The following is a 24,450-nucleotide window of genomic DNA, read 5'->3' on the forward strand; positions in this document are numbered from 1 at the left end:
TGGGGTGCGATTTCGCAGTCCCCTTCCTTAGTTTTTACAGGAGTAAAAACTGTCGGACTTGCAGAAGGAATACTCGGTGCATTGTCTTCTACTTCAATATTCTCAAAAATGGAACTAGCCAAATCCACCACATCTCCAAGCTTGCGAGATTGTGCCCTCGTTAAGACACAAGCAGGAAAAACATGTGGAAATGCTTGAACCAATTTCTCATCTGCAATTTTGATTTCTGGGTTGTCTACTACCTCTAACACAGGAGTAACGTTACCACCAGCAATATCATTCCCTAATAGCAATGTGACTCCTTTTACTGGCAGTGTAGACACTACACCAACACAGAAACGTCCTGATACCAAGTCTGACACTAAGTGGACCCAGTGTAATGGTACAGGTACTGTTTTTGTCTCTATGCCCTGTAATATAACATGTGAGCCACAATACGTTTCAGGAGACCAGGGTAAAGCATCAGTAATGATTACTGACTGCGCCGCCCCGGTGTCTCGTAAGATTTTAATTGGCTCTTGATCAGCTTGTTCTCCAGTTAAGGAAACACAACCGGTAGAGATAAACGGAGCATAAACAGGATCCGGTTTCTCAAATGCTGAATAAATACCTCGGACCAACGGACGAGCCAAAGACTTGACTGAAACCAAACTTTTCCTTTTTGGGGAAGGTGACTGGGACTGTTTCGGTTTATTTTTCAAAACTGGGCAGTCCGCAATCACGTGACCCTTTTGGTGACAGTAAAAACATTCACGGATTTCATGAAAAGACTTGTCAGAGGAAAAACGACCTGAATGAGGCACTGATGACGTAATCAGTCTACCTTCAAAACGAGGTGCACCAAAGACAGTCTTGTGTGTCAAAGCGTACTCATCTGCCAAGACTGCTGCCTGGGCCAATGTCACCACTTTCTGTTCATTTAAATGAACTACAATTCTATCTGGGAGGTTGCTTTTAAAATCCTCCAACAGCATCAACTCCCGAATATCAGCAAATGTGTTAGCTTTGCTGGCGGAACACCATCGATTAAACAGAGACTCTTTGTCCCTAGCAAACTCAACAAAAGTACGGTGAGAGGGTTTCTTGTGGTTCCTGAAGCGCTGTCTATAAGCTTCAGGCACCAACTCATAAGCCCGCAACACGGTAGTTTTAACTGTATCATAGTGTAAACTGTCTTCCAGGGAGAGAGCAGCTACTACTTCCTGGGCTTTCCCAGACAATTTACATTGCAACAGGAGAGGCCAAACCTCGAGTGGCCAATGCAGCGCAGCGGCCACACGCTCAAACGCAGAGAAATAGGAATCAACTTCCGACTCTCGGAATGGTGGGACTAAAGCTATATTTTTACTTACATCAAAGTGGGCTTGATGATGAGCAGCTTTTGGAGTCGTACTGGAGCCAGCATCTAGCTCTAGCTGTCGGATCCTCACCTCCTTGTCGGCTTCTATTTTCCTAATTTCAAGATCAAAATGCATTTGTCTCTCTTTATCTTTTTGCTCCATTTCTAACCGGGCCAGCCTCACCTTCAGCCTAGCAGTCCCGTCTGAACGACCTGAAGCAGAAGATAAAGGATCGAATCGAGGCAATGTAAAGGGGGTACGAGCAACCCCTTCCTCCGCCCTGTCCTCCGACTTGGCATCGGAAAGTCTACCCGTCTCCTCTCCTTTCAATGAGAGAATTCTTTCTCTTACTAATCCCTCCCTGACTAGCACCAAAAGCTCAGCCTTTAGGGCTTTCTCAGGGATAACAAATCCATAATGGTCAGCTATAGCTATAAGGTCTACTTTTCGAAACCTCACCAAACAATCAATAGAGGGCGCATCAATGAACTTGGAGATGGCTGAGGCAGCCATCTTGTACACAACAATCTACTGAAAACACAAACTAAACAAGTCATCCAAACTCACAACCTACCATCACACCTCAATCACTAACCACAGAGAGCTCAGTGCAGCAGGGTCCGGTGGGTTTAATGGAATCCCGGACGAGCCCCCATTATGTTACGCACGCCTCTGAGAAGAGGGAACGCAACTCCCTGCTACAACTCAACTCTCTGAAGTGCAAGAGGTATGGACTGTAGGTGCGAGTAAGGATGACACAAAAGCAGAATTTACCGTTTACTAGAATTTATTTTCTTACACGGTAATATGGGGAAAAGGGGCTGGACGGAACCAAAGCAAAGAAAGTAAATATCAAAGTTCCCCCTCGCCTATCTAACCTGCCTACCCACTTAACTTACCTAACTTAACACCGCCTGGTGCCCTAACCAAAATACAGGGGGTGGTCCGCCCAGGTCTTACCTAGTGTGCCTAGACAGTAAATATACTACGGGTATATGTATGCCCGCGGGCCTCTTGCCTAAGCACTCCCAAAGTGCCTTCTCCTTCCCCCCTGGGAACAAATGAAACAGAGTAATTTTTAACGATTTCACAAACACTCACAAACACAGGACATAGAAAAACTGTTACCAACAACAACAGTACATACCACACTTTCTGATACACAACCCACACTATATCACAATCTAATTTTTCTCTCTCAATCTCCAAATCTCTACTCCAAATCTCATCTCCTCTTTATCTCATCTCTCTCTTCTCTCTCTTGGCAGAACACTGGCTTTTATCTTCAGGTGGCAATGGTGATTAGAGTCAGCTGCTTCTTGACGAGGGGGCGGGGTCAGCTCCAATCACCAATTAGCCTGGGGTTGACCAATCAGCTGGTTGGGGAGTACTTCAGGAAGCCATCTCCTGAAACACACACTCAAATACAAAACAGAACACAGAAACTGGGGAACGTAACAGCGGCTCTGGCAGATCCTGTCTGGTTGGCGGCTCTGGCAGATCCTGTCTGACGGACGGCTCTAGCGGCTCCTGTCTGGCGGGCGGCTCTAGCGGCTCCTGTCTGGCTGACGGCTCTGTAGGCTCATGGCAGACGGGCGGCTTTGCAGGCTCATGGCAGACGGGCGGCTTTGCAGGCTCATTGCAGACGGATGGCTCAGACGGCGCTGGGGAGACGGATGGCTCAGATGGCGCTGGGGAGACGGATGGCTCAGATGGCGCTGGGGAGACGGATGGCTCAGATGGCGCTGGGGAGACGGATGGCTCAGATGGCGCTGGGGAGACGGATGGCTCTGGCCGGATAAGGCGCACTGTAGACCTGGTGCGTGGTGCCGGAACTGGAGGCACCGGGCTAAGGACACGCACCTTCATACTAGTGCGGAGAGCAGGGACAGGGCACACTGGACTCTCAAAGCCCACTCTATACCTGGTGCGTGGTACCGGCACTGGTGACACCGGGCTGAGAACAAGCACATCAGGATTAGTAGGGGGAGAAGAAACAGTGTGAAAAGGGCTCTGGAGACACACAAGAGGCTTAGTGCGTGGTGCCGGAACTGGAGGCACCGAACTGGATACACGCACTACAGGGAGAGTGCGTGGAGGAGGAACAGGGCTCAGGAGACGCACTGGTAGCCTAGTGCGTAGTGTAGGCACTGTAGGTACTAGGCTGGGGCGGGGAGGTGGCGCTGGAAATACCGGACCGTGCAGGCGTACTGGCTCTCTTGAGCATTGAGCCTGTCCAACCTTACCTGGTTGAATGCTCCCGGTTGCCCGACCAGTGCGGGGAGGTGGAATAACCCGCACTGGGCTATGCACTCGTACAGGAGACACCTTGTGCGCTCTACTGCGTAACACGGCGCCTGCCCGTACTCCCGCTCTCCACGGTAAGCCTGGGAAGTGGGCGCAGGTCTCCTACCTGCCCTTGGCCCACTACCTCTTAGCCCCCCCCCCCAAGAAATTTTTGGGTGTTACTCACGGGCTTTTTGGGCTTCCGTGCAAGACGCGTTCCCTCATAACTCCGGTTCCTCTCTCTCTTTTCCTCCACTCTCCGAGCTGCCTCCAGCTGTTCCCATGGACGGTGATTAACTTTAGCCCATGGTCCTTCTCCGTTAAATATTTGCTCCCAACTCCACAAGTCCTGTATACTTCCCCGTTGCTCCAAATTACGCTGCTTGGTTCTGGATTCTTGGTGGGTGATTCTGTAACGGCATTCCTCCTCCTCTTCATCTTCGGAAGAGGAGGAGTATTGAGGGAACCAAGGCGCAGCGTAGAGAACAGACATATTTTATTTAACAAAACACGAACTTGATTAAACTAACAAAAACAACAAACGGTGTAGACAGACCTAGACAACATACTTACATAAAACAAGAAAACGCACGAATAGGAACATAGGCTACACAAACCGAACAAACCGTAAACAGTCCTGCGTGGTGTACAGACACAGACAAGGAAGACAATCACCCACAACGAACACTGTGACAACGCCTACCTAAATATGACTCTTAATTAGAGGAACGCCAAACACCTGCCTCTTATTAAGAGCCATACCAGGCAACCCAAAACCAACACAGAAACAGAAAACATAGAATGCCCACCCAACCTCACGTCCTGACCAACTAACACACATAACAAACTAACATAAATAGGTCAGGAACGTGACACTATGGAACAGAAAGACAGTGCATGGTATCTTCTTTCCACGTTTCTTTTTTTAAACCATAAATATAATTATAAAAAATAATACAGTAGAATACATTCATAGCGTGCTCATATAGAAAGTTGAGTGGGCAGGTCTCCGTCCATTAATGAAGTGTGGAGGAGTATGGAATGATGCCGCCGTTGTTTCCAGAACGGAGCACGCAGATTACTTCATGGATTACCGTTCTCCTAGCAACAGGATATTATGCTGGCACCACGATTGCATATTATTATTTTTAAATAAGAGTCCCCCTTCCAAAACATGCTAAACTTGGGGAATATCGATGATTGTTAGCACTCTAGGGCAGTACAACTGTTTTTCACAGCATTGCAACCACCTTTGGGAAAAAAGGTATGGATAATTTGCAGTATTTGATTTAATATTGTATTATTTATTCCAGCATTTCTTTTGAAAGTTTACACATTGGTATTTTGAAAGGTGTTGTGTAGGCTATATTTAAAGAAATACACTTTCAATAAAGTACTAAAATATATATATATGTTATTAAAATGACTCAATAGAGTCAGCAGAACTTAAATGGGCCTCTTGTGCCAGGCAACAGGTGCTAGGCAACAGGTTTAATACAGAGTGATAGTGAGTCCTTACTACACAAACTCCATTCACTGCAAAGTAATACAATATATATGGGATACGGGATACTTACAGTATTGGGTTGTAGAGAGAAAAAATGTACTACCTGTCTAATATAAACTGGGCTGGGAAATACTCAGTCTGGGGTCTACTAACCAAATATGTGTAGTTCTCGAGGGGGACTGTGTTGTACACATCCAACAGCACTTTGTTCACCCCCCCCCCCCCCCCCCCTCCCCTCCATAGCCCCCAAAGCAATGCACTGTTATGGACAGTACATGGGATGCAGATTGACTTGTAGAGAGAACATTTCTACCTGTCTCAGCTAAAGTGGCATGGGAAATACGCAGCAGGGTTTCTACTAACCAAATATTGTTTATTTGGGGGGGGGGGGGGGGTATGTGTCAGTAGACCAATCAAATGAGAGATTTCAGTAGGAGATGTTACCCAGCAATTGGGAGGTTGGAAAGAGCACAAGTTAAAACAACAACTATTTTCCAATCATTCCCCTAGTAAAGTATAAAACTGGTGAAAAGTGTATTTCATCCTGATATTTGTGTTTTCTTAGGACTTTAAATAAGAAAGGACTTCTAATAAGACAGAGGCCCAGTAACAATCAGTTGTATTTTCTGACACTTTGGACATATGGGGGATGATCCATGAATTAGTACGACCCAAGTCCAAGAAGCCAACCTTTGGATTAATTGAGACCAATGTTGCCTCTAAACTGCGTAGCCTTAAAGGAGCAGTGTTATATTTTGAGACAGGCTTGAATAAGTAGCCAATAGGCAGAGGGTAGAACAATTTGACTGATTCTCTGTAGTAATAGTATGGGAATAATCATGTATTTTATTTTGTAAAGTGGTTTCTTGTTCAACACAACTCATGGAATGTAGGTCCTACATTGAACACCACACATTGTATGCTACTGTAGGCTGAATGATAGAACAGCTATTTCCATGTTAAAATATTATGGGATGCATTTTCTCCATTGTTTTTGATGGTGGGCCACTCTGGTAGGCCTACGTTATGATCAAATAGCCACAGTAGGCTACTTGACCACTGTTAAAACTATAACTTAAAGCGAGTACAGCCACAGTGATCACAGTAAACGTGCTCTGGAAGTTGTGTTGTGGGAGGAAGGGGTAAGAGTCCTTAAAATGTCATTCTGGTTTAGTTTTTTTCATGAATGTGTATGTTTGATGTTGTGTCTGGCCTATGCTGTGTCTCTCATCGTATCGCAGTGCATTTTCTTGTACGTAAAGCAAATATCTATGAAAGTAAGACAATAAAGAAATACCTAATCTAATCTAAAACCACCTCAAAAATATTTAATTTGGTATGTCAGTCCATCAATGGTCATTATGACAGGTATGTCAGTCCGTCACTGGTCGTTATAACAGGTCTATATAGATAGCCCAGTATTCTCAACATACCAGTGTGAACATTTTATTTTTCAATTATTAGGCTTAAAAAATGTTTTTAAAACCATATGTTTTTGTTTTCATACTTATTGCCTTTTCTTGTTGGTACAATAAAAGTGGCCATTGATTACAATTATTTATCCTTTGAATTAGTTCTCCACATTGCAATGTTTTGAAATGAGGCTTTTATTTTGAAGGTTTCCTCATTACCATATGGACGTGACGTCATTTGTGTTGCTGGCAGAATACTAGCGATTACTTCTGGCTGACGTCGTCGCATGAAGCTACACCGTCACCGACCACAGGGAGACGGAGGGGCAGCGGTAATGAGACGGTGACAGCTTTGAAGAATGGTTTATTATGACAACAATAACTCAAGCGGGGGAATGTGACGGCTGCGGGATAATACAATACAACTTTCACTTGTAATTGGTGCAAATTATGAGATCAAAAAGGCATACTGAACCACCTAAACACGATCCAGTTTCAAACTCAATGTGCGCACTAGTGGGGTTGAATAAACTGATTCACCGGTTTATGAATTCATTTTTCACTTTGATTTGACGTTTAATCAATTCTTCAAAGAAATTGATGAAAGGCAGAACTCGACAATGTCTGTTCCAGTACACCCGGAGATCAGGAAATTTACAAGGGGACTAAGTAAACCTGGCACTGCGGCTGAACTAAGGCAAAGTGTCTCTGAGGTTGTCAGGACCTCCGTGTTTATTGTAAGTACACCATCTCCATACCTTCTTCCTCTACGTAATCTTTCGCTTTTTCTATCATACACCAGTCTGCTATTGTGCCTTGTGTGTTGTTACTTTGTATCCCATCGAGGTGTCACCCAACCTCTCCATGTGTCTCTAGAGTTCTGACAGGAGGCCAGCTGGTGGAGCGCTCTGATACTCTTACTCAACATGTGTCCCAATAAGATCTGAATTCCATTTTGTATAAGTACTTGAAAGCATGAAATTATGCATTCCTTGTTGGGGGGGGGGTTACATATTATTTGACTTGACCTTTCATTTGTTTAAATTACTTTAGGTGTGTTTTGCCATCTTCACCTGCCTCACTTCATTGAGTTTTATTCCATTTATTCCATTCTAGTCCAATATGTAAATGAGATAGAGGCACACAGCAGCAATGGTAGGCCTACAGGCTACATGGATAATTATGGATATTAAAAAAGTATAACCTTTGGGGGAGAGGGGGGTTCTACTAAGCTAACATATTGAATTGTTTTAAGATGGATCATTTAACTATTTAATTTAGAATTTTATGACCCATGAATGTAAAAAAATATATATAAAACAATTATTTTATAAAATATTGAATTTGGCCGACTATAGCCCATAGAAACGCATTGAATAACACATTCATAAATGTCAAAACAGACAGTAAAACAATGAATCATACGGAATAAGGTTATTAAGTGTCTGTCCTATATCTAGGAGATACAGTGCACGTGGAAAGTATTCAGACCCTTTGACTTTTTCCACTTTTTGTTTATGTTATAGGCTTATTCTATAATGGATTATTCCCCCCCCTCATCACTCCTCAAATACGTCATAAGGACAAAGCAAAAAACAGGTTTTTAGAGATTTTGGCAAATTTATTACGAATAAAAACTGAAATATCACATGTACAGTGTATTTGGAAAGTTTTAAGACCACTTCCATTTTTCCACATTTTATTACATTACAGCCTTATTCTAAAAATGATTTAAATAAAATACAAATCTCATCAATCTACACAAAATACCCCATAATGACAAAGCGGAAACAGGTTTTTAGAAATGTTTGCAAATTTATAAAAGATTAAACCAGAAAACCTTATTTACATAAGTATTCAGACCTTTTGCTATGAGACTCAGCTCCAATGCATCCTGTTTCCATTGATCATCCTTGAATTGTTTCTACAACTTGATTGGAGTCCACCTGTGGTAAATTCAATTGATTGGACATGATTTGGAAAGGCACACACCTGTCTGTATAAGGACCCACAGTTGACGGGCCGCCCCCAGGTGATAAGGGTAGGCAACAACACATCCGCCACGCTGATCCTCAACGCGGGGCCCCTCAGGGGTGCAAGCTTAGTCCCCTCCTGTACTCCCTGTTCACCCTTGACTATATGGGCACGACTCCAACACCATCATTAAGTTTGCCAACGACACAACGATGGTAGGCCTGATCAACGACAACGATGAGACAGCCGATAGGGAGGAGATCCGAGACGACAACAACCTCTCCCTCAACGTGATCAAGACAAAGGAAAAGGAGGGCCGAGCACGCCACCATTCTCATTGTCTGTAATGGAGCAGGTTGAGAGCTTCAAGTTCCTTTGTGTCCACATCACCAACAAACTATCATGGCCCAAACACACCAAGACAGTTGTGAAGACAATGCCTATTCCCCCTCAGGAGACTAAACAGATTTGGCATGGGTCCTCAGATCCTCAAAAAGTTATACAGTTGCACCATCGAGAGCATCCTCATACCGCCTGGTATGGCAACTGCTCGGCCTCCGACCACAAGGCGCTACAGAGGGTAGTGTGTACGACCCAGTACATCACCGAGGCTAAGCTGCCTGCCATCCAGGACCTCTACACCAGGCGGTGTCAGAGGAAGGCCCTAAAAATTGCCACCCTAGTCATAGACTGTTCTCTCTGCTACCGCACGACAAGCGGTACCTGAGCGCCACGTCTAGTTCCAAAAGGCTCCTCAACAGCTTCTACCCCCCCCCCCCCCCCCAATTGTTTTTACCGTGCATAGTCACTTTGCATAGTCACTTTACAAATTACCTTGACTAACCTGTACATTGACTCGGTACCCCCTGTATATATCCTCGTTATTGTTATGTACATTTGTGTTACTTTTTAATTGATTTGATTTTTTAAACTTTAGTTTATTTAGTAAATATTTTCTTAACTCTTCTTGAACTGCACTGTTAATTAAGGGCTTGTAAGTAAGCATTTCACTGTAAGGTGAACACCTGTTGTTTTCGGCGCATGTGACAAATACAGTTTGATTTGATATCACAATATCAATTTTGCAAAGAGGCTCTGGGAGAAAGGAGTTTACACTTTTGTGTGTGTGTGTGTACTGTGTTTGTTGTGGTTTCGGAGTCATTGTTCAAACCTTTCTGGAAGAAGTTGCTAAGTAACCGAACTGGACACCGTCCAGGCTCCTGTCACCGCCCAGGCTCTCGGTCACTGTCGAGGCTCACTGTCACGGTCCAAGCTCTTTGTCACCGTCGGGGCTCTCTGTCCCTGTCGGGGCTCTCTGTTACCGTCCAGGCTCTCTGTTACCGTCCAGGCTCTCTGTCACCGTTCAAGCTCTCTGTCACCGTCCAGGCTCACTGTCACCGTCCAGGCTCTCTGTCACCGTCCAGGCTCTCTGTCACCATCCAGGCTCTCTGTCACCGTCTAGGCTCTCTGTCACCGTCTAGGCTCTCTGTCACCGCCCAGGTTCTCTGTCACCGAGCCGTCCAGGCTCTCTGTCACCGTCCAGGCTCTCTGTCACTGTCTGGGCTCTCTGTCACCGCCCAGGTTCTCTGTCACCGAGCCGTCCAGGCTCTCTGTCACCGTCCAGGCTCTCTGTCACTGTCCAGGCTCTCTGTCACCGCCTAGGTTCTCTGTCACCGTCCAGGCTCTCTGTCACCGCCCAGGCTCTCTGTCACCGTCCAGTCTCTCTGTCACCGCCCAGGTTCTCAGTCACCGAGCCGTCCAGGCTCTCTGTCACCGTCCAGGCTCTCTGTCACCGTAACGGGGAATTGTGACGGATCCCCCCCATCGTGGACGATTGTATTACAGTCTACATTACAACACAAATGTATTGTATTCTTTCTGTCTGAAAGATTGTAATCCAAAATGCCCACTAAGAAGTCATAATGAGCTGAGTAGATTCTCTTTGGTCGGTAGATATTGTACGGCTCTAACTAGAAAGTCATGGATTGGATAAATGTAAATGTTGGATTTTGGAAGCAAACACTGTCCACTCTTCTACTTATTAGCCAGTTTATGATGTTTCTGAGAGGACACACTGGGCAGAGCCCCTTTGTTTATTGTTGGAGTAGAGTGACGTGCCAGTGGATAGGGCCCATCCCTGAGATGTCTCTCTGTTTCTCCATGCCCAGAGCAGAGCCAGGTTTCTCTCTGTGAATACCCAGGATTCTCTCTGTGAATACCCAGGATTCTCTCTGTGAATACCCAGGTTTCTCTCTGTGAATACCCAGGTTTCTCTCTGTGAATACCCAGGTTTCGCTCTGTGAATACCCAGGTTTCTCTCTGTGAATACCCAGGTTTCTTTCTGTGAATACCCAAGTTTCTCTCTGTGAATACCCAGGTTTCTCTCTGTGAATACCCAGGTTTCTCTCTGTGAATACCCAGGTTTCTTTCTGTGAATACCCAGGTTTCTCTCTGTGAATACCCAGGTTTCTCTCTGTGAATACCCAGGTTTCTCTCTGTGAATACCCAGGTTTCTCTCTGTGAATACCATTAGAACCATAATGGATGTCATCAGCTTTGAATGTGTTGCTGCTGATGGTGACGGCAGCAACTCAAAAGTCTACCTTTGAAACAAAGCAGGATTTAGCACTCTCTCTCTCTGTCCCCTTTATTAGATTAAACAGAAAGGCCTTGGCCACTTTAGAAAATATTCCTCTCAAATGAAGGGCTCTGTATTCTAGCTCTGCTTTCCTTGTTTGGTAAGGTGTGGAAGCTATCTGCTCAGTTGTATCGGTCTGATGGTCTGATGGTCTGATGGTCTGATGGGCTGATGGTCTGATGGACTGGTGGGCTGATGGGCTGATGGTCTGATTGTCTGATGGTCTTAGCCCGTTGATGCAGCTACAAATATCTGTTAACGCACAAGTGCTAGAAAGCATCTGGAGGCGGTTGTGTAATTACAATCAATAGTCCATGTTGGATTTCAGCTAATGTTGATGAACTTAGATCCTCCCTGGCCCTGCTGTTGGTGGGAACCTGGGGGAGGGATATCATCTCACACAGCCTCCAGGCCTGTCATATGGTCCAGGCCTGTCGTATGGTCCAGGCCTGTCGTATGGTCCAGGCCTGTCGTATGGTCCAGGCCTGTCGTATGGTCCAGGCCTGTCGTATGGTCCAGGCCTGTCGTATGGTCCAGGCCTGTCATATGGGCCAGGCCTGTCGTATGGTCCAGGCCTGTTGTATCTGAATAGCCAAGGCCGCGGAAGCCTCGTGGGGGGCCCGTTGTTCGTCACAGAGGGCGATGGAGAAATCAGACGCCGCATCAGACGCCGCTGTTTTGCAGGTAGTACAGCAGAGCATTTCCTGTCTCAATTAAACTGACCTACTGCGCATCAACAAACAGTCGTCAAGCACTCATCCGTGTAATTGTTCATTTCCCTCTTTCACGCGCAGTCTTTTGTTATCATCCATGAGGCATTTCTTCAGGTGTCATTTATAGTAGCAGTCACGGTGTTGTTGTGAGCAACCCTCACATCAGTGTACAGACAGACACCTCATCAACCCTCACATCAGTGTACAGACAGACACCTCATCAACCCTCACATCAGTGTACAGACAGACACCTCATCAACCCTCACATCAGTGTACAGACAGACACCTCAACAAACCTCACATCAGTGTACAGACAGACACCTCATCAACCCTCACATCAGTGTACAGACAGACACCTCATCAACCCTCACATCAGTGTACAGACAGACACCTCAACAAACCTCACATCAGTGTACAGACAGACACCTCATCAACCCTCACATCAGTGTACAGACAGACACCTCAACAACCCTCACATCAGTGTACAGACAGACACCTCAACAACCCTCACATCAGTGTACAGACAGACACCTCATCAGGTGGTCGTGTTCAAAATTAGGCCGTGTCACAGACCAGGAACTCTGGCGGTTAGTCATTGCCTGACCTTTGACCTTGTACTGGATTATGTGAGAGGACCCTGGCGGATAACCATTGCCTGACCTTTGACCCTGTACTGGATTATGTGAGAGGACTCTGGCGGATAGCCATTGCCTGACCTTTGACCCTGTACCAGATTATATGAGAAGACTCTGGCGGATAGCCATTGCCTGACCTTTGACCCTGTACTGAATTATGTGAGAGGACTCTGGCGGATAGCCATTGCCTGACCTTTGACCCTGTACCGGATTATATGAGAGGACTCTGGCGGATAGCCATTGCCTGACCTTTGACCCTGTACTGGATTATGTGAGAGGACTCTGGCGGATAGCCATTGCCTGACCTTTGACCCTGTACTGTATTATGTGAGAGAACTCTAGCGGATAGCCATTGCCTAACCTTTGACCCTGTACTTGATTATGTGAGAGGACTCTGGCGGATAGCCATTGCCTGACCTTTGACCCTGTACTTGATTATGTGTGTCTTTTGAAAAATGGACAATCGTTCAAAACATTGTTATCATATAGGCTTGTCTTAAGTCTTTCTCTCACCTTTTCTAATTGTGATTAAGGGAAAATGAAAGGGTGTTTAATGTAGCCTAATGTTGTGTGGGATAGAGTGCTTGTAAGGTGGACTTTCTATTGACGTTTTTATGGATGTGTGTATAAATATGCAATTCACTTTTCCAGCCCTATACGCTCATGAATCCAGTGTTGAGCTTGGCCCTGTGAACCTGGTGAATGGATACTGTTGTTCGCTGTCAGGAAGCGTAGAGGTGGATGGACTGTGGAGAATGACTGTGACGTGCTGTATGCTGTATGCCACCCTCCTTGCCTGTCAGGAGATTAGTGGATTGTAACTGTTGTCCAGCAGAGCAGGCCCTAAGCAGCTTGGTTGCACGCACTCTCTCCGATCTCTCTCTACCCCTCTCTCTCTTTGCTTTCTCTGCCTCTCTCTCCAACTCTGGTCTCTCTCTCTCTGGTCTCTCTCTCTCTCGCATGCGCTCTCTAGTCTCTCTGGTCTCTCTCGCTCTCTCTCTGGTCTCGCTCTCTTTGGTATCTCTCTCATTCTCTGGTCTCTCTCTCGCTCTCTCACTCTCTGGTCTCTCTTTCACTCTCTGGTCTCTCTCTCTCACTGGCCTCTCTCTGGTCTCTCTCTCTCTCTCTCACTCTCTGGTCTCTCTCTCTCACTGGCCTCTCTCTGGTCTCTCTCTCTGGTCTCAATTTATTTCAAATAAATTCAAGGGGTTTTATTGGCATGGGAAACATATGTTAGCGTTGCCAAAGTAAGTGAAGTAGATAATCAACAAAAGTGAGAAAAAAAACAATCAAAATGAACAGTAAACATTACACTCACAGAAGTTCCAAAAGAATAAAGACATTTTTTTAAATGTATTTATTTATTTCACCTTTATTTAACCAGGTAGGCCAGTTGAGAACAAGTTCTCATTTACAACCTGGCCAAGATAAAGCAAAGCAGTGTGACAAAAACAACAACACAGAGTTACACATAAACAAATGTACAGTCAATAACACAATAGAAAAATCTATGTACAGTGTGTTGATGTACAAATGGTTAAAGTACAAAAGGGAAAATAAATCAACATAAATATGGGTTGTATTTACAATGGTGTTTTTCTTCACTGGTTGCCCTTTTCTTGTGGCAACAGGTCACACATCTTGCTGATGTGATGGCACACTGGGATATTTCACCCAGTAGATATGGGAGTTTATCAAAATTGGGTTTGTTTTTTCAAATTCTTTGTGGATCTGTGTGATCTGAGGTAAATATGTGTCTCTAATATGGTCATACTTTGGGCATGAGGTTAGGAAGTGCAGCTCAGTTTCCACCTCATTTTGTGGGCAGTGTGCACATAGCCTGTCTTCTCTTGAGAGCCAGGTCTGCCTACAGCGGCCTTTCTCAGTAGCAAGGCTATACTCACTGAGTCTGTTCATAGTCAAAGCTTTCCTTAAGTTTGGGTCAGTCTGTCACGACATCCGCCCGAAGTCGGTCCCTGTCCTTGTTCGGGTGGCGTTCGGCGGTCGACGTCACCGGCCTTCTAGCCATCGCCGATCCACTTTTAATTTTCCATTTCTTTTGTCTGTGTCTTACACACCTGGTTTCACTCACCCAATTACTTGTTTATTATTTAACCCTCTGTTCCCCCATGTTTGTTTGTGAGTGATTGTTTGTTGTACATCAGTCTGTTATTGTGGGCTCGGTATATTGTGTTGTATTTGTGAATACTTGAGTAAATACGTTGATTACTCATATCTGCTGTCCTGCGCCTGACTCTCTACACCAGCTACACACAGGACCTTTACACAGTCTCAGTGGGGAGGTATTTTGCCACTGTATACTGTCTGTTTAGGGCCAAATAACATTCTAGTTTGCTCATTTTTTTGTGAGTTCTTTCCAATGTGTCAAGTAAATGTCTTTTTGTTTTCTCATGATTTGGTTGGGTCTAATTGTGTTGCTGTCCTGTGGCTCTGTGGGGTCTGTTTGTGTTTGTGAACAGATCTCCAGGACCAGCTTGCTTAGTGGACTCTTTTCCAGGTTCATCTCTCTGTAGGTGATTGCTTCCTTGTGGAAGGTTTGGGAATAATTTCATTTTAGGTGGTTGTAGAATTTAACGTCTCTTTTCTGGATTTTTAATGGGTATCGGCCTAATTCTGCTCTGCATGCATTATTTGGTGTTCTACGTTGTACACGAGGGATATTTTTGCAGAATTCTGCATGCAGAGTCTCAATTTGGTGTTTGTCCCATTTTGAGAATTCTTGGTTGGTGAGCGGACTCCAGACCTCACAACCATAAAGGGCAATGGGCTCTATGACGGATTCAAGTATTTTTAGCCAGATCCTAGTTGTTTTGTCGATATTTTATGTTCCTTTTGATGGCATAGAAGGCCTTTCTCGCCTTGTCTCTCAGATCGTTCACAGCTTTGTGGAAGTTACCCGTGGCGCTGATGTTTAGGCCAAGGTATGTATAGTTTTTTGTGTGCTCTAGGTCAACGGTGTCTAGATGGAATTTGTATTTGTGGTCCTGGCGACTGGACCTTTTTTGGAACATTATTTTGGTCTTACTGAGATTTACTGTCAGGGCCCAGGTCTGGCAGAATCTGTGCAGAAGATCTAGGTGCTGCTGTAGGCCCTCCTTGGCTGGGGACAGAAGCACCAGATCATCAGCAAACAGTAGACATTTACATTTACATTTTAGTCATTTAGCAGACGCTCTTATCCAGAGCGACTTACAGTAGAGTGCATACATTTTATTAAATTTTTACATACTGAGACAAGGATATCCCTACCGGCCAAACCCTCCCTAACCGGGACGACGCTATGCCAATTGTGCGTCGCCCCACGGACCTCCCGGTTGCGGCCGGCTGCGACAGAGCCTGGGCGCGAACCCAGAGACTCTGGTGGCGCAGCTAGCACTGCGATGCAGTGCCCTAGACCACTGCTCCACCCGGGAGGCCACTCTATAGTGTCTGTATTGATGCCCTAGTATACAACTGGAACACTCTATACTGTCTGTATTGATGCCCTAGTATACAACTGGAACACTCTATACTGTCTGTATTGATACCCTAGTATACAACTGGAACACTCTATACTGTCTGTATTGATACCCTAGTATACAACTGGAACACTCTATACTGTCTGTATTGATACCCTAGTATACAACTGGAACACTCTATACTGTCTGTATTGATGCCCTAGTATACAACTGGAACACTCTATACTGTCTGTATTGATGCCCTAGTATACAACTGGAACACTCTATACTGTCTGTATTGATGCCCTAGTATACAACTGGAACACTCTATACTGTCTGTATTGATGCCCTAGTATACAACTGGAACACTCTATACTGTCTGTATTGATACCCTAGTATACAACTGGAACACTCTTTACTGTCTGTATTGATGCCCTAGTATACAACTGGAACACTCTATACTGTCTGTATTGATGCCCTAGTATACAACTGGAACACTCTATACTGTCTGTATTGATACCCTAGTATACAACTGGAACACTCTATACTGTCTGTATTGATGCCCTAGTATACAACTGGAACACTCTATAATGTCTGTATTGATACCCTAGTATACAACTGGAACACTCTATACTGTCTGTATTGATGCCCTAGTATACAACTGGAACACTCTATACTGTCTGTATTGATGCCCTAGTATACAACTGGAACACTCTATACTGTCTGTATTGATGCCCTAGTATACAACTGGAACACTCTATACTGTCTGTATTGATACCCTAGTATACAACTGGAACACTCTATACTGTCTGTATTGATGCCCTAGTATACAACTGGAACACTCTATACTGTCTGTATTGATACCCTAGTATACAACTGGAACACTCTATACTGTCTGTATTGATACCCTAGTATACAACTGGAACACTCTATACTGTCTGTATTGATGCCCTAGTATACAACTGGAACACTCTATACTGTCTGTATTGATACCCTAGTATACAACTGGAACACTCTATACTGTCTGTATTGATACCCTAGTATACAACTGGAACACTCTATACTGTCTGTATTGATACCCTAGTATACAACTGGAACACTCTATACTGTCTGTATTGATGCCCTAGTATAAAACTGGAACACTCTATACTGTTTGTATTGATGCCCTAGTATACAACTGGAACACTCTATACTGTCTGTATTGATACCCTAGTATACAACTGGAACACTCTATACTGTCTGTATTGATACCCTAGTATACAACTGGAACACTCTATACTGTCTGTATTGATGCCCTAGTATACAACTGGAACACTCTATACTGTTTGTATTGATGCCCTAGTATACAACTGGAACACTCTATACTGTCTGTATTGATACCCTAGTATACAACTGGAACACTCTATACTGTCTGTATTGATGCCCTAGTATACAACTGGAACACTCTATACTGTCTGTATTGATACCCTAGTATACAACTGGAACACTCTATACTGTCTGTATTGATACCCTAGTATACAACTGGAACACTCTATACTGTCTGTATTGATGCCCTAGTATACAACTGGAACACTCTATACTGTCTGTATTGATGCCCTAGTATACAACTGGAACACTCTATACTGTCTGTATTGATGCCCTAGTATACAACTGGAACACTCTATACTGTCTGTATTGATACCCTAGTATACAACTGGAACACTCTATACTGTCTGTATTGATACCCTAGTATACAACTGGAACACTCTATACTGTCTGTATTGATGCCCTAGTATACAACTGGAACACTCTATACTGTCTGTATTGTTTTTTGCACTTTTAAATGTCAGAAAGGGGTTTCTGTTAATTTTCAGAAGTGATTTAACTAGACTGGAAACATTTAAAGGCAACATGAAACAGCTATGACCGAGGACGTGGGAGTTGTGGCGTGGAAGCGTAAAGTGAGGAATACAACGCACCCACAGGGCTGGCCATAAACAACGTTTGCTTGGTACGAGGCGCGCTGCTTGGCAGTTGTGGTTCTAATCCAAACCAGATCCACCACTCGAGGCCCTCATGGTCAGAGAAGAGAGAGGGATGTCCTTAGTGGAGCTCTGGATAACTCAGGTCATCAAACACAGGAGTTGAGGGGGATTGTTTTTACCCAGGGCCCTGTCAAGTCTTGGTTTTTCCATGTGTCTGAATGCAGTAGCAATGTGGCCAACTCAAATGATCACATGGTCTGCTAGAAAAAAAATGATTTGGAAAAGTGATGAACCATTGTGGATTCTTGCACTTGTAACGGATGTGAAATGGCTAGCTAGTTAGCGGGTGCGCGCTAGTAGCATTTCAATCAGTTACGTCACTTGCTCTGAGACATTAAGTAGGGTTACCCCTTGCTCTGCAAGGGCCGTGGCCTTTGTGGAGCGATGGGTAACGATGCTTCGTGGGCGACCGTTGTTGATGTGTGCAGAGGGTCCCTGGTTCGCGCCCGTGTCGGGGCGAGGGGACGGTTTAAAGTTATACTGTTACATTGGTGCCGTGACCCGGATCACTGGTTGCTGCGGAAAAGGAGGAGGTTGAAAGGGGGGTGAGTGTAACGGATGTGAAATGGCTAGCTAGTTAGCGGGTGCGCGCTAGTAGCATTTCAATCAGTTACGTCACTTGCTCTGAGACATTAAGTAGGGTTACCCCTTGCTCTGCAAGGGCCGTGGCCTTTGTGGAGCGATGGGTAACGATGCTTCGTGGGCGACCGTTGTTGATGTGTGCAGAGGGTCCCTGGTTCGCGCCCGTGTCGGGGCGAGGGGACGGTTTAAAGTTATACTGTTACACACTGACACTTTGCCGTACATCTTTGTGAGCGCTAACCAAAAGAGATTATTTGCACTCCCAGTGAGGACACTGTTTCCAGCAAAGAATCCCATCTGACACTCATAAGTAATCCAGACGTGCTCTTTCAGGTCGTTTGACTTCTTTTTTTGTTTAAATGTTTAACCATTTCCTGCTGAAAGAAAACAAATGGAGAAGTACTGTCTCTTCCCACTTCTTCACTCCAACAGGTTATTGGATTCTCTGATGTGTGATATTTTAGCCCTTGGCCACAATAGTCCATTGATTTCTCACTGGCTAAGCCTGGGATTCCATTTTTTGTGTACTGATTTCATGGCTCTTATGTAAGTGTGACTGGTGAGATAGAAATAGCTCTCTGTTTGGACCAGAGGCGAGAGAACAGAGCAACTCTTTCCACTTGCTAGCTCTATGAGCAAAAAAAAACACTACACTTTACAGCCCATTGAATACGCCCCTGGACCACTCTGCCCCAAAATCTATAGACCCTGCCCAAACAGGAATTGTGACTTCCTGTCTACCATCTCCTTGTGGACGTAGAGAGGCCTGAGTTCCTAGATAGAGGTGGTTTCCTGTAGCAGTAGGTGGACTGGCAGAGCAGACAGCCGGGCAGAGCCCAGGGTAGCCTAGCGCTGGGAAACCCGTCCACTGTGACTGTTCTCCCCGATAGAGCCTGACTGTTTTGGAAAACAGGGAAGGTTACCATAACAAAGTACCTGGGTTTTAAAGAGCCTGTAGATGGTGCTTTCCTGTTAACAAGTGCAGGGCAACTGCTCTGGGACCTGTATCGCCCTACCGCTCGCCATAACACTTCAACTGTTTTCACACAACTGTTTCCCCTGGCTTCTCCAATGTTTAAAGTATTCTCACAATAATATTTGAACTCTGAAATGTTGGCAAGCTACCAAAACATTAACACTAGTGTATGAAGAGTGAGGCAAGCGTTGGTCTAGTTGAGGCTTGTTGCTGAAGTGACATTTGTTTTCTTGGAGTCTGGAATGCTCTCTGCTGCTCTGACAGTTTGTTTAGTTCATGCCTCCTGCAAGGCTGTAAACACTATGGTTTGAATACCACCTCCCTACATGATCAAACATCCCCCTCATTCACTCAAGTACTTTTGAAGACTTGCTAAAGTGTTCAACATTGACAGTGTTTCCCCTAGGAATTTTTTCAGCAGCGGTGGCAGAGTTGCGGGGGTGGTTAATGGGGTCTTTCTGCTGGGGGGTGGGATCGGGATCTTCCTGCGAGGGGAGGGGGGGGGGGCAGATGTGGTCTTCCTGGGGCATATATTATATAGTCTATATACATGATTAAAAATATATATAATACTTTTGCATTAGTGTCCACGATTTAGCAGCGGCAGTGCGCCACTGCTAAATGCATATATAGGGAAACACTGATTTATCTTGCTACCATACCATAATGTAATGCAATCCGTGGACTTACTGTTGTCTCCAGCCTGTACCCTTTGGCTGAAGGAGGCTATTTCGGTTGATCAGGGTATAGTTGTGGCTGTGGGGGACCGACTAACTGATTGGGGTCATGTCCTTCTGGTCTCCTTTTCCTTCTCTGGTGATGTTGCCAGTCCAGTTGACTTCCTGTGTAAACTGATAGAACGGCAGTAACCGTCCTCTGTTATCCAATCAGGCGTTCCTGTCCTGTTGAGTGACTGATGGAGACGTAGTGACAGGCCAGCGAGAGCCACGAGGCATATGGTGTGGTACGATGTCCTTTCATCTCTTCAGTCCCTGGAGAGAGTCACCCTCACATGGCCCTCTAAACCACATATTCACCAGACGCCGGGAAGTACTGTACGTTTTCACAGACGTTTAGTGAATTTCACCTACCTCTGCCTTTTGGGTGTGACCATCGTATGTTGAGAAAGCGCCTTCTATTTTCCCCGAGACTCCTTCATGGGAATAGTGTGGCTTTGGTGTTGAATTAGCACTTAGCACGCGCTCCAGCAGGTATATCTCACTGGTCATCCCCAAAGCCAACACCTCTTTTGGCTGCCTTTCCGTCCAGTCCTCTGCTGCCAGTGACTGGAACGATTTGCAAAAATTGCTGAAGCTGGAGACTTATATTTCCCTCACTAACTTTAAACATCAGCTATCTGAGCAGCTAACCGATCGCTGCAGCTGTACATAGTCCATCTGTAAATAGCCCACCCAATCTACCTACCTCATCCCCGTTTTTATTTACTTTTCTGCTCTTTTGCACACCAGTATCACTACTTGCACATCATCATCTGCTCATCTATCACTCCAGTGTTAATCTGCTAAATTGTAATTACTTCGCTACTATGGCCTATTTATTGCCTACCTCCTCACGCCATTTGCAGACACTGTATATAGACTTTTTTTTTTTTTTTTCTATTGTGTTATTGACTGTACGCTTGTTTATTCCATGTGTAACTCTGTGTTGTTTGTGTCGCACTGCTTTGCTTTATCTTGGCCAGGTCGCAGTTGTAAATGAGAACTTGTTCTCAACTGGCCTACCTGGTTAAATACATTTACATTTACATTTAAGTCATTTAGCAGACGCTCTTATCCAGAGCGACTTACAAATTGGTGCATTCACCTAATGACATCCAGTGGAACAGCCACTTTACAATAGTGCATCTAAATCTTTTAAGGGGGGGGGGGCAGAAGGATTGCTTTATCCTATCCTAGATATTCCTTGAAGAGGTGGGGTTTCAGGTGTCTCCGGAAGGTGGTGATTGACTCCGCTGTCCTGGCGTCGTGAGGGAGTTTGTTCCACCATTGGGGTGCCAGAGCAGCGAACAGTTTTGACTGGGCTGAGCGGGAACTGTACTTCCTCAGTGGTAGGGAGGCGAGCAGGCCAGAGGTGGATGAACGCAGTGCCCTTGTTTGGGTGTAGGGCCTGATCAGAGCCTGAAGGTACTGAGGTGCCGTTCCCCTCACAGCTCCGTAGGCAAGCACCATGGTCTTGTAGCGGATGCGAGCTTCAACTGGAAGCCAGTGGAGAGAGCGGAGGAGCGGGGTGACGTGAGAGAACTTGGGAAGGTTGAACACCAGACGGGCTGCGGCGTTCTGGATGAGTTGTAGGGGTTTGATGGCACAGGCAGGGAGCCCAGCCAACAGCGAGTTGCAGTAATCCAGACGGGAGATGACAAGTGCCTGGATTAGGACCTGCGCCGCTTCCTGTGTGAGGCAGGGTCGTACTCTGCGGATGTTGTAGAGCATGAACCTACAGGAACGGGCCACCGCCTTGATGTTAGTTGAGAACGACATGGTGTTGTCCAGGATCACGCCAAGGTTCTTAGCGCTCTGGGAGGAGGACACAATGGAGTTGTCAACCGTGATGGCGAGATCATGGAACGGGCAGTCCTTCCCCGGGAGGAAGAGCAGCTCCGTCTTGCCGAGGTTCAGCTTGAGGTGGTGATCCGTCAATAAAGGTGGTGATCCGTCAATAAAGGTGAAATATATATATTTTTTTTAAATTAAGCCCTCCCATTTCCTGCTCCTTTCTAACTGAGTGCTAGGTAGTCCTGGGGGCTACAGTATGAGTCTCCATTAGCCCTAAGCAGCTTGGAGGTATAGGAGACATATTAATGAGCATTAAGAGGCCGCACGACCCTCCCTTGGGAATTGTCAGGGAAGTCACGATACGATATTATCACGATACGATATTATCACGATACGTAGGCGCCGATACGATATGTATTCTCGCTATTCTATATGTGATTTTATAGCAATTCGATGTTCCAAACATATTGCTCATCATATGTCTTCTGCAGAGACAAGAGAGAACCATGAGATCAGTCATGGAAATAAAACTGCTGAAAACTAATTGGCTCCCTATTTAAAAAGAAGATGGAGAACAAGCTATGAAGGAAAAATACTGGAGTTTTGGTGCAGGTACAGGTCATCTAGTGCAAAAAAATCGATTTCCCACCCCCCCATCACTAATGTCCCTCCCAGCCCTTCTACAGGAAGTGAATCAGAGCAATATCAGGAAGCCTGTCTACAGTATGTCTGTACTGGGAACACACACATTGCTGATCCAGTGGCTTGTGAGTGGCTGGCCATTTAGTAATAAGCAAGGAGATGAAGCCTAAAAGCTTTTTATGGGTCTGATTAGCGTTGTGCTCTCTGCACACGTGCTCCTCCTCCACCTCCGCAGATTAAACTCAGGGGAATTATGTCCTCAAAAGGACTACACAGGGCCTAGCGGAGAGTGGAGACAGGGCCTAGCGGAGAGTGGAGACAGGGCCTAGCGGAGAGTGGAGACAGGGCCAGGCGGAGAGTGGAGGCAGGGTCTGGCGGAGAGTGGATGCAGGGCCTGGCGGAGAGTGGAGGCAGGGCCTGGCGGAGAGTGGAGGCAGGGCCTGGCGGAGAGTGGAGACAGAGCCTAGCGGAGAGTGGAGACAGGGCCTAGCGGAGAATGGAGACAGAGCCTAGCGGAGAGTGGAGACAGAGCCTAGCGGAGAGTGGAGACAGGGCCTAGCGGAGAGTGGAGACAGGGCCTAGCGGAGAGTGGAGACGGGGCCTAGCGGAGAGTGGAGACGGGGCCTAGCGGAGAGTGGAGACGGGGCCTAGCGGAGAGTGGAGACAGGGCCTAGCGGAGAGTGGAGACAGAGCCTAGCGGAGAGTGGAGACAGGGCCTAGCGGAGAGTGGAGACAGAGCCTAGCGGAGAGTGGAAACAGAGCCTAGCGGAGAGTGGAGACAGGGCCTAGCGGAGAGTGGAGACAGGGCCTAGCGGAGAGTGGAGACAGAGCCTAGCGGAGAGTGGAGACAGGGCCTAGCGGAGAGTGGAGACAGGGCCTAGCGGAGAGTGGAGACAGAGCCTAGCGGAGAGTGGAGACAGGGCCTAGCGGAGAGTGGAGACAGAGCCTAGCGGAGTGTGGAGACAGGGCCTAGCGGAGAGTGGAGACAGGGCCTAGCGGAGAGTGGAGACAGGGCCTAGCGGAGAGTGGAGACAGAGCCTAGCGGAGAGTGGAGGCAGGGCCTAGCGGAGAGTGGAGACAGAGCCTAGCGGAGAGTGGAGACAGGGCCTAGCGGAGAGTGGAGACAGGGCCTAGCGGAGAGTGGAGACAGAGCCTAGCGGAGAGTGGAGACAGGGCCAAGCGGAGAGTGGAGACAGGGCCTAGCGGAGAGTGGAGACAGGGCCTAGCGGAGAGTGGAGACAGAGCCTAGCGGAGAGTGGAGACAGGGCCTAGCGGAGAGTGGAGACAGGGCCTAGCGGAGAGTGGAGACAGAGCCTAGCGGAGAGTGGAGACCGGTCCGTGTTTACTGTGGGAGTAGACTGACTGATGGACAACACATTTCTTTTTTTGTTTTGTGAGGTGTGTTTATCCTTTTAGGCTCCCTGATTTGTCTATAAAAACAATATTTCCTTCCCTTAACCCCCCCTCTGCTACTAACTACTTTAAATGGTGGGAACCAGGGAAGGTTCAGTCTTGTTATCTGTTTCCCTTTCCAGATGGCATTTTCTCCATGTTCAATCCACTGCCAATTCCCCCTTCATTTTAGTTTGCCCAGCCCTCTCTCCATGTGACATTTCCAGCCAGGTCACCCGTGATACAAGTCAGTATTCGACGTCCATCCATGTCTGTCTCCCGACATGGAAACCGGCCACTAGGGGCAACGGTTAACGCTGTTACCTTCAAGTAAAATCTGCCTCTGATTCCAAAGGTC

The 24,450-nt window shown here is 46.1% G+C and overlaps 1 protein-coding gene across 3 annotated transcripts in view; it reads left to right on the plus strand.

Annotated features, from left to right (window-relative positions):
- The first annotated feature begins 6,824 nt into the window (after positions 1-6,824).
- LOC129816698 (dedicator of cytokinesis protein 9-like) overlaps positions 6,825-24,450 on the plus strand; it is a 196,685-nt gene continuing 179,059 nt past the window's right edge. For all 3 annotated transcript variants that reach the window (XM_055871481.1, XM_055871486.1, XM_055871488.1), the window contains exon 1: positions 6,825-7,282. In XM_055871481.1, coding sequence (XP_055727456.1) covers positions 7,166-7,282 — 117 coding nt within the window. In that variant the 5' untranslated portion in view covers positions 6,825-7,165. The remainder of the gene's footprint in view (positions 7,283-24,450) is intronic.

This window comes from Salvelinus fontinalis, chromosome 19, assembly GCF_029448725.1.
Source record: "Salvelinus fontinalis isolate EN_2023a chromosome 19, ASM2944872v1, whole genome shotgun sequence".
In the NCBI taxonomy this organism is placed as follows: domain Eukaryota; kingdom Metazoa; phylum Chordata; class Actinopteri; order Salmoniformes; family Salmonidae; genus Salvelinus; species Salvelinus fontinalis.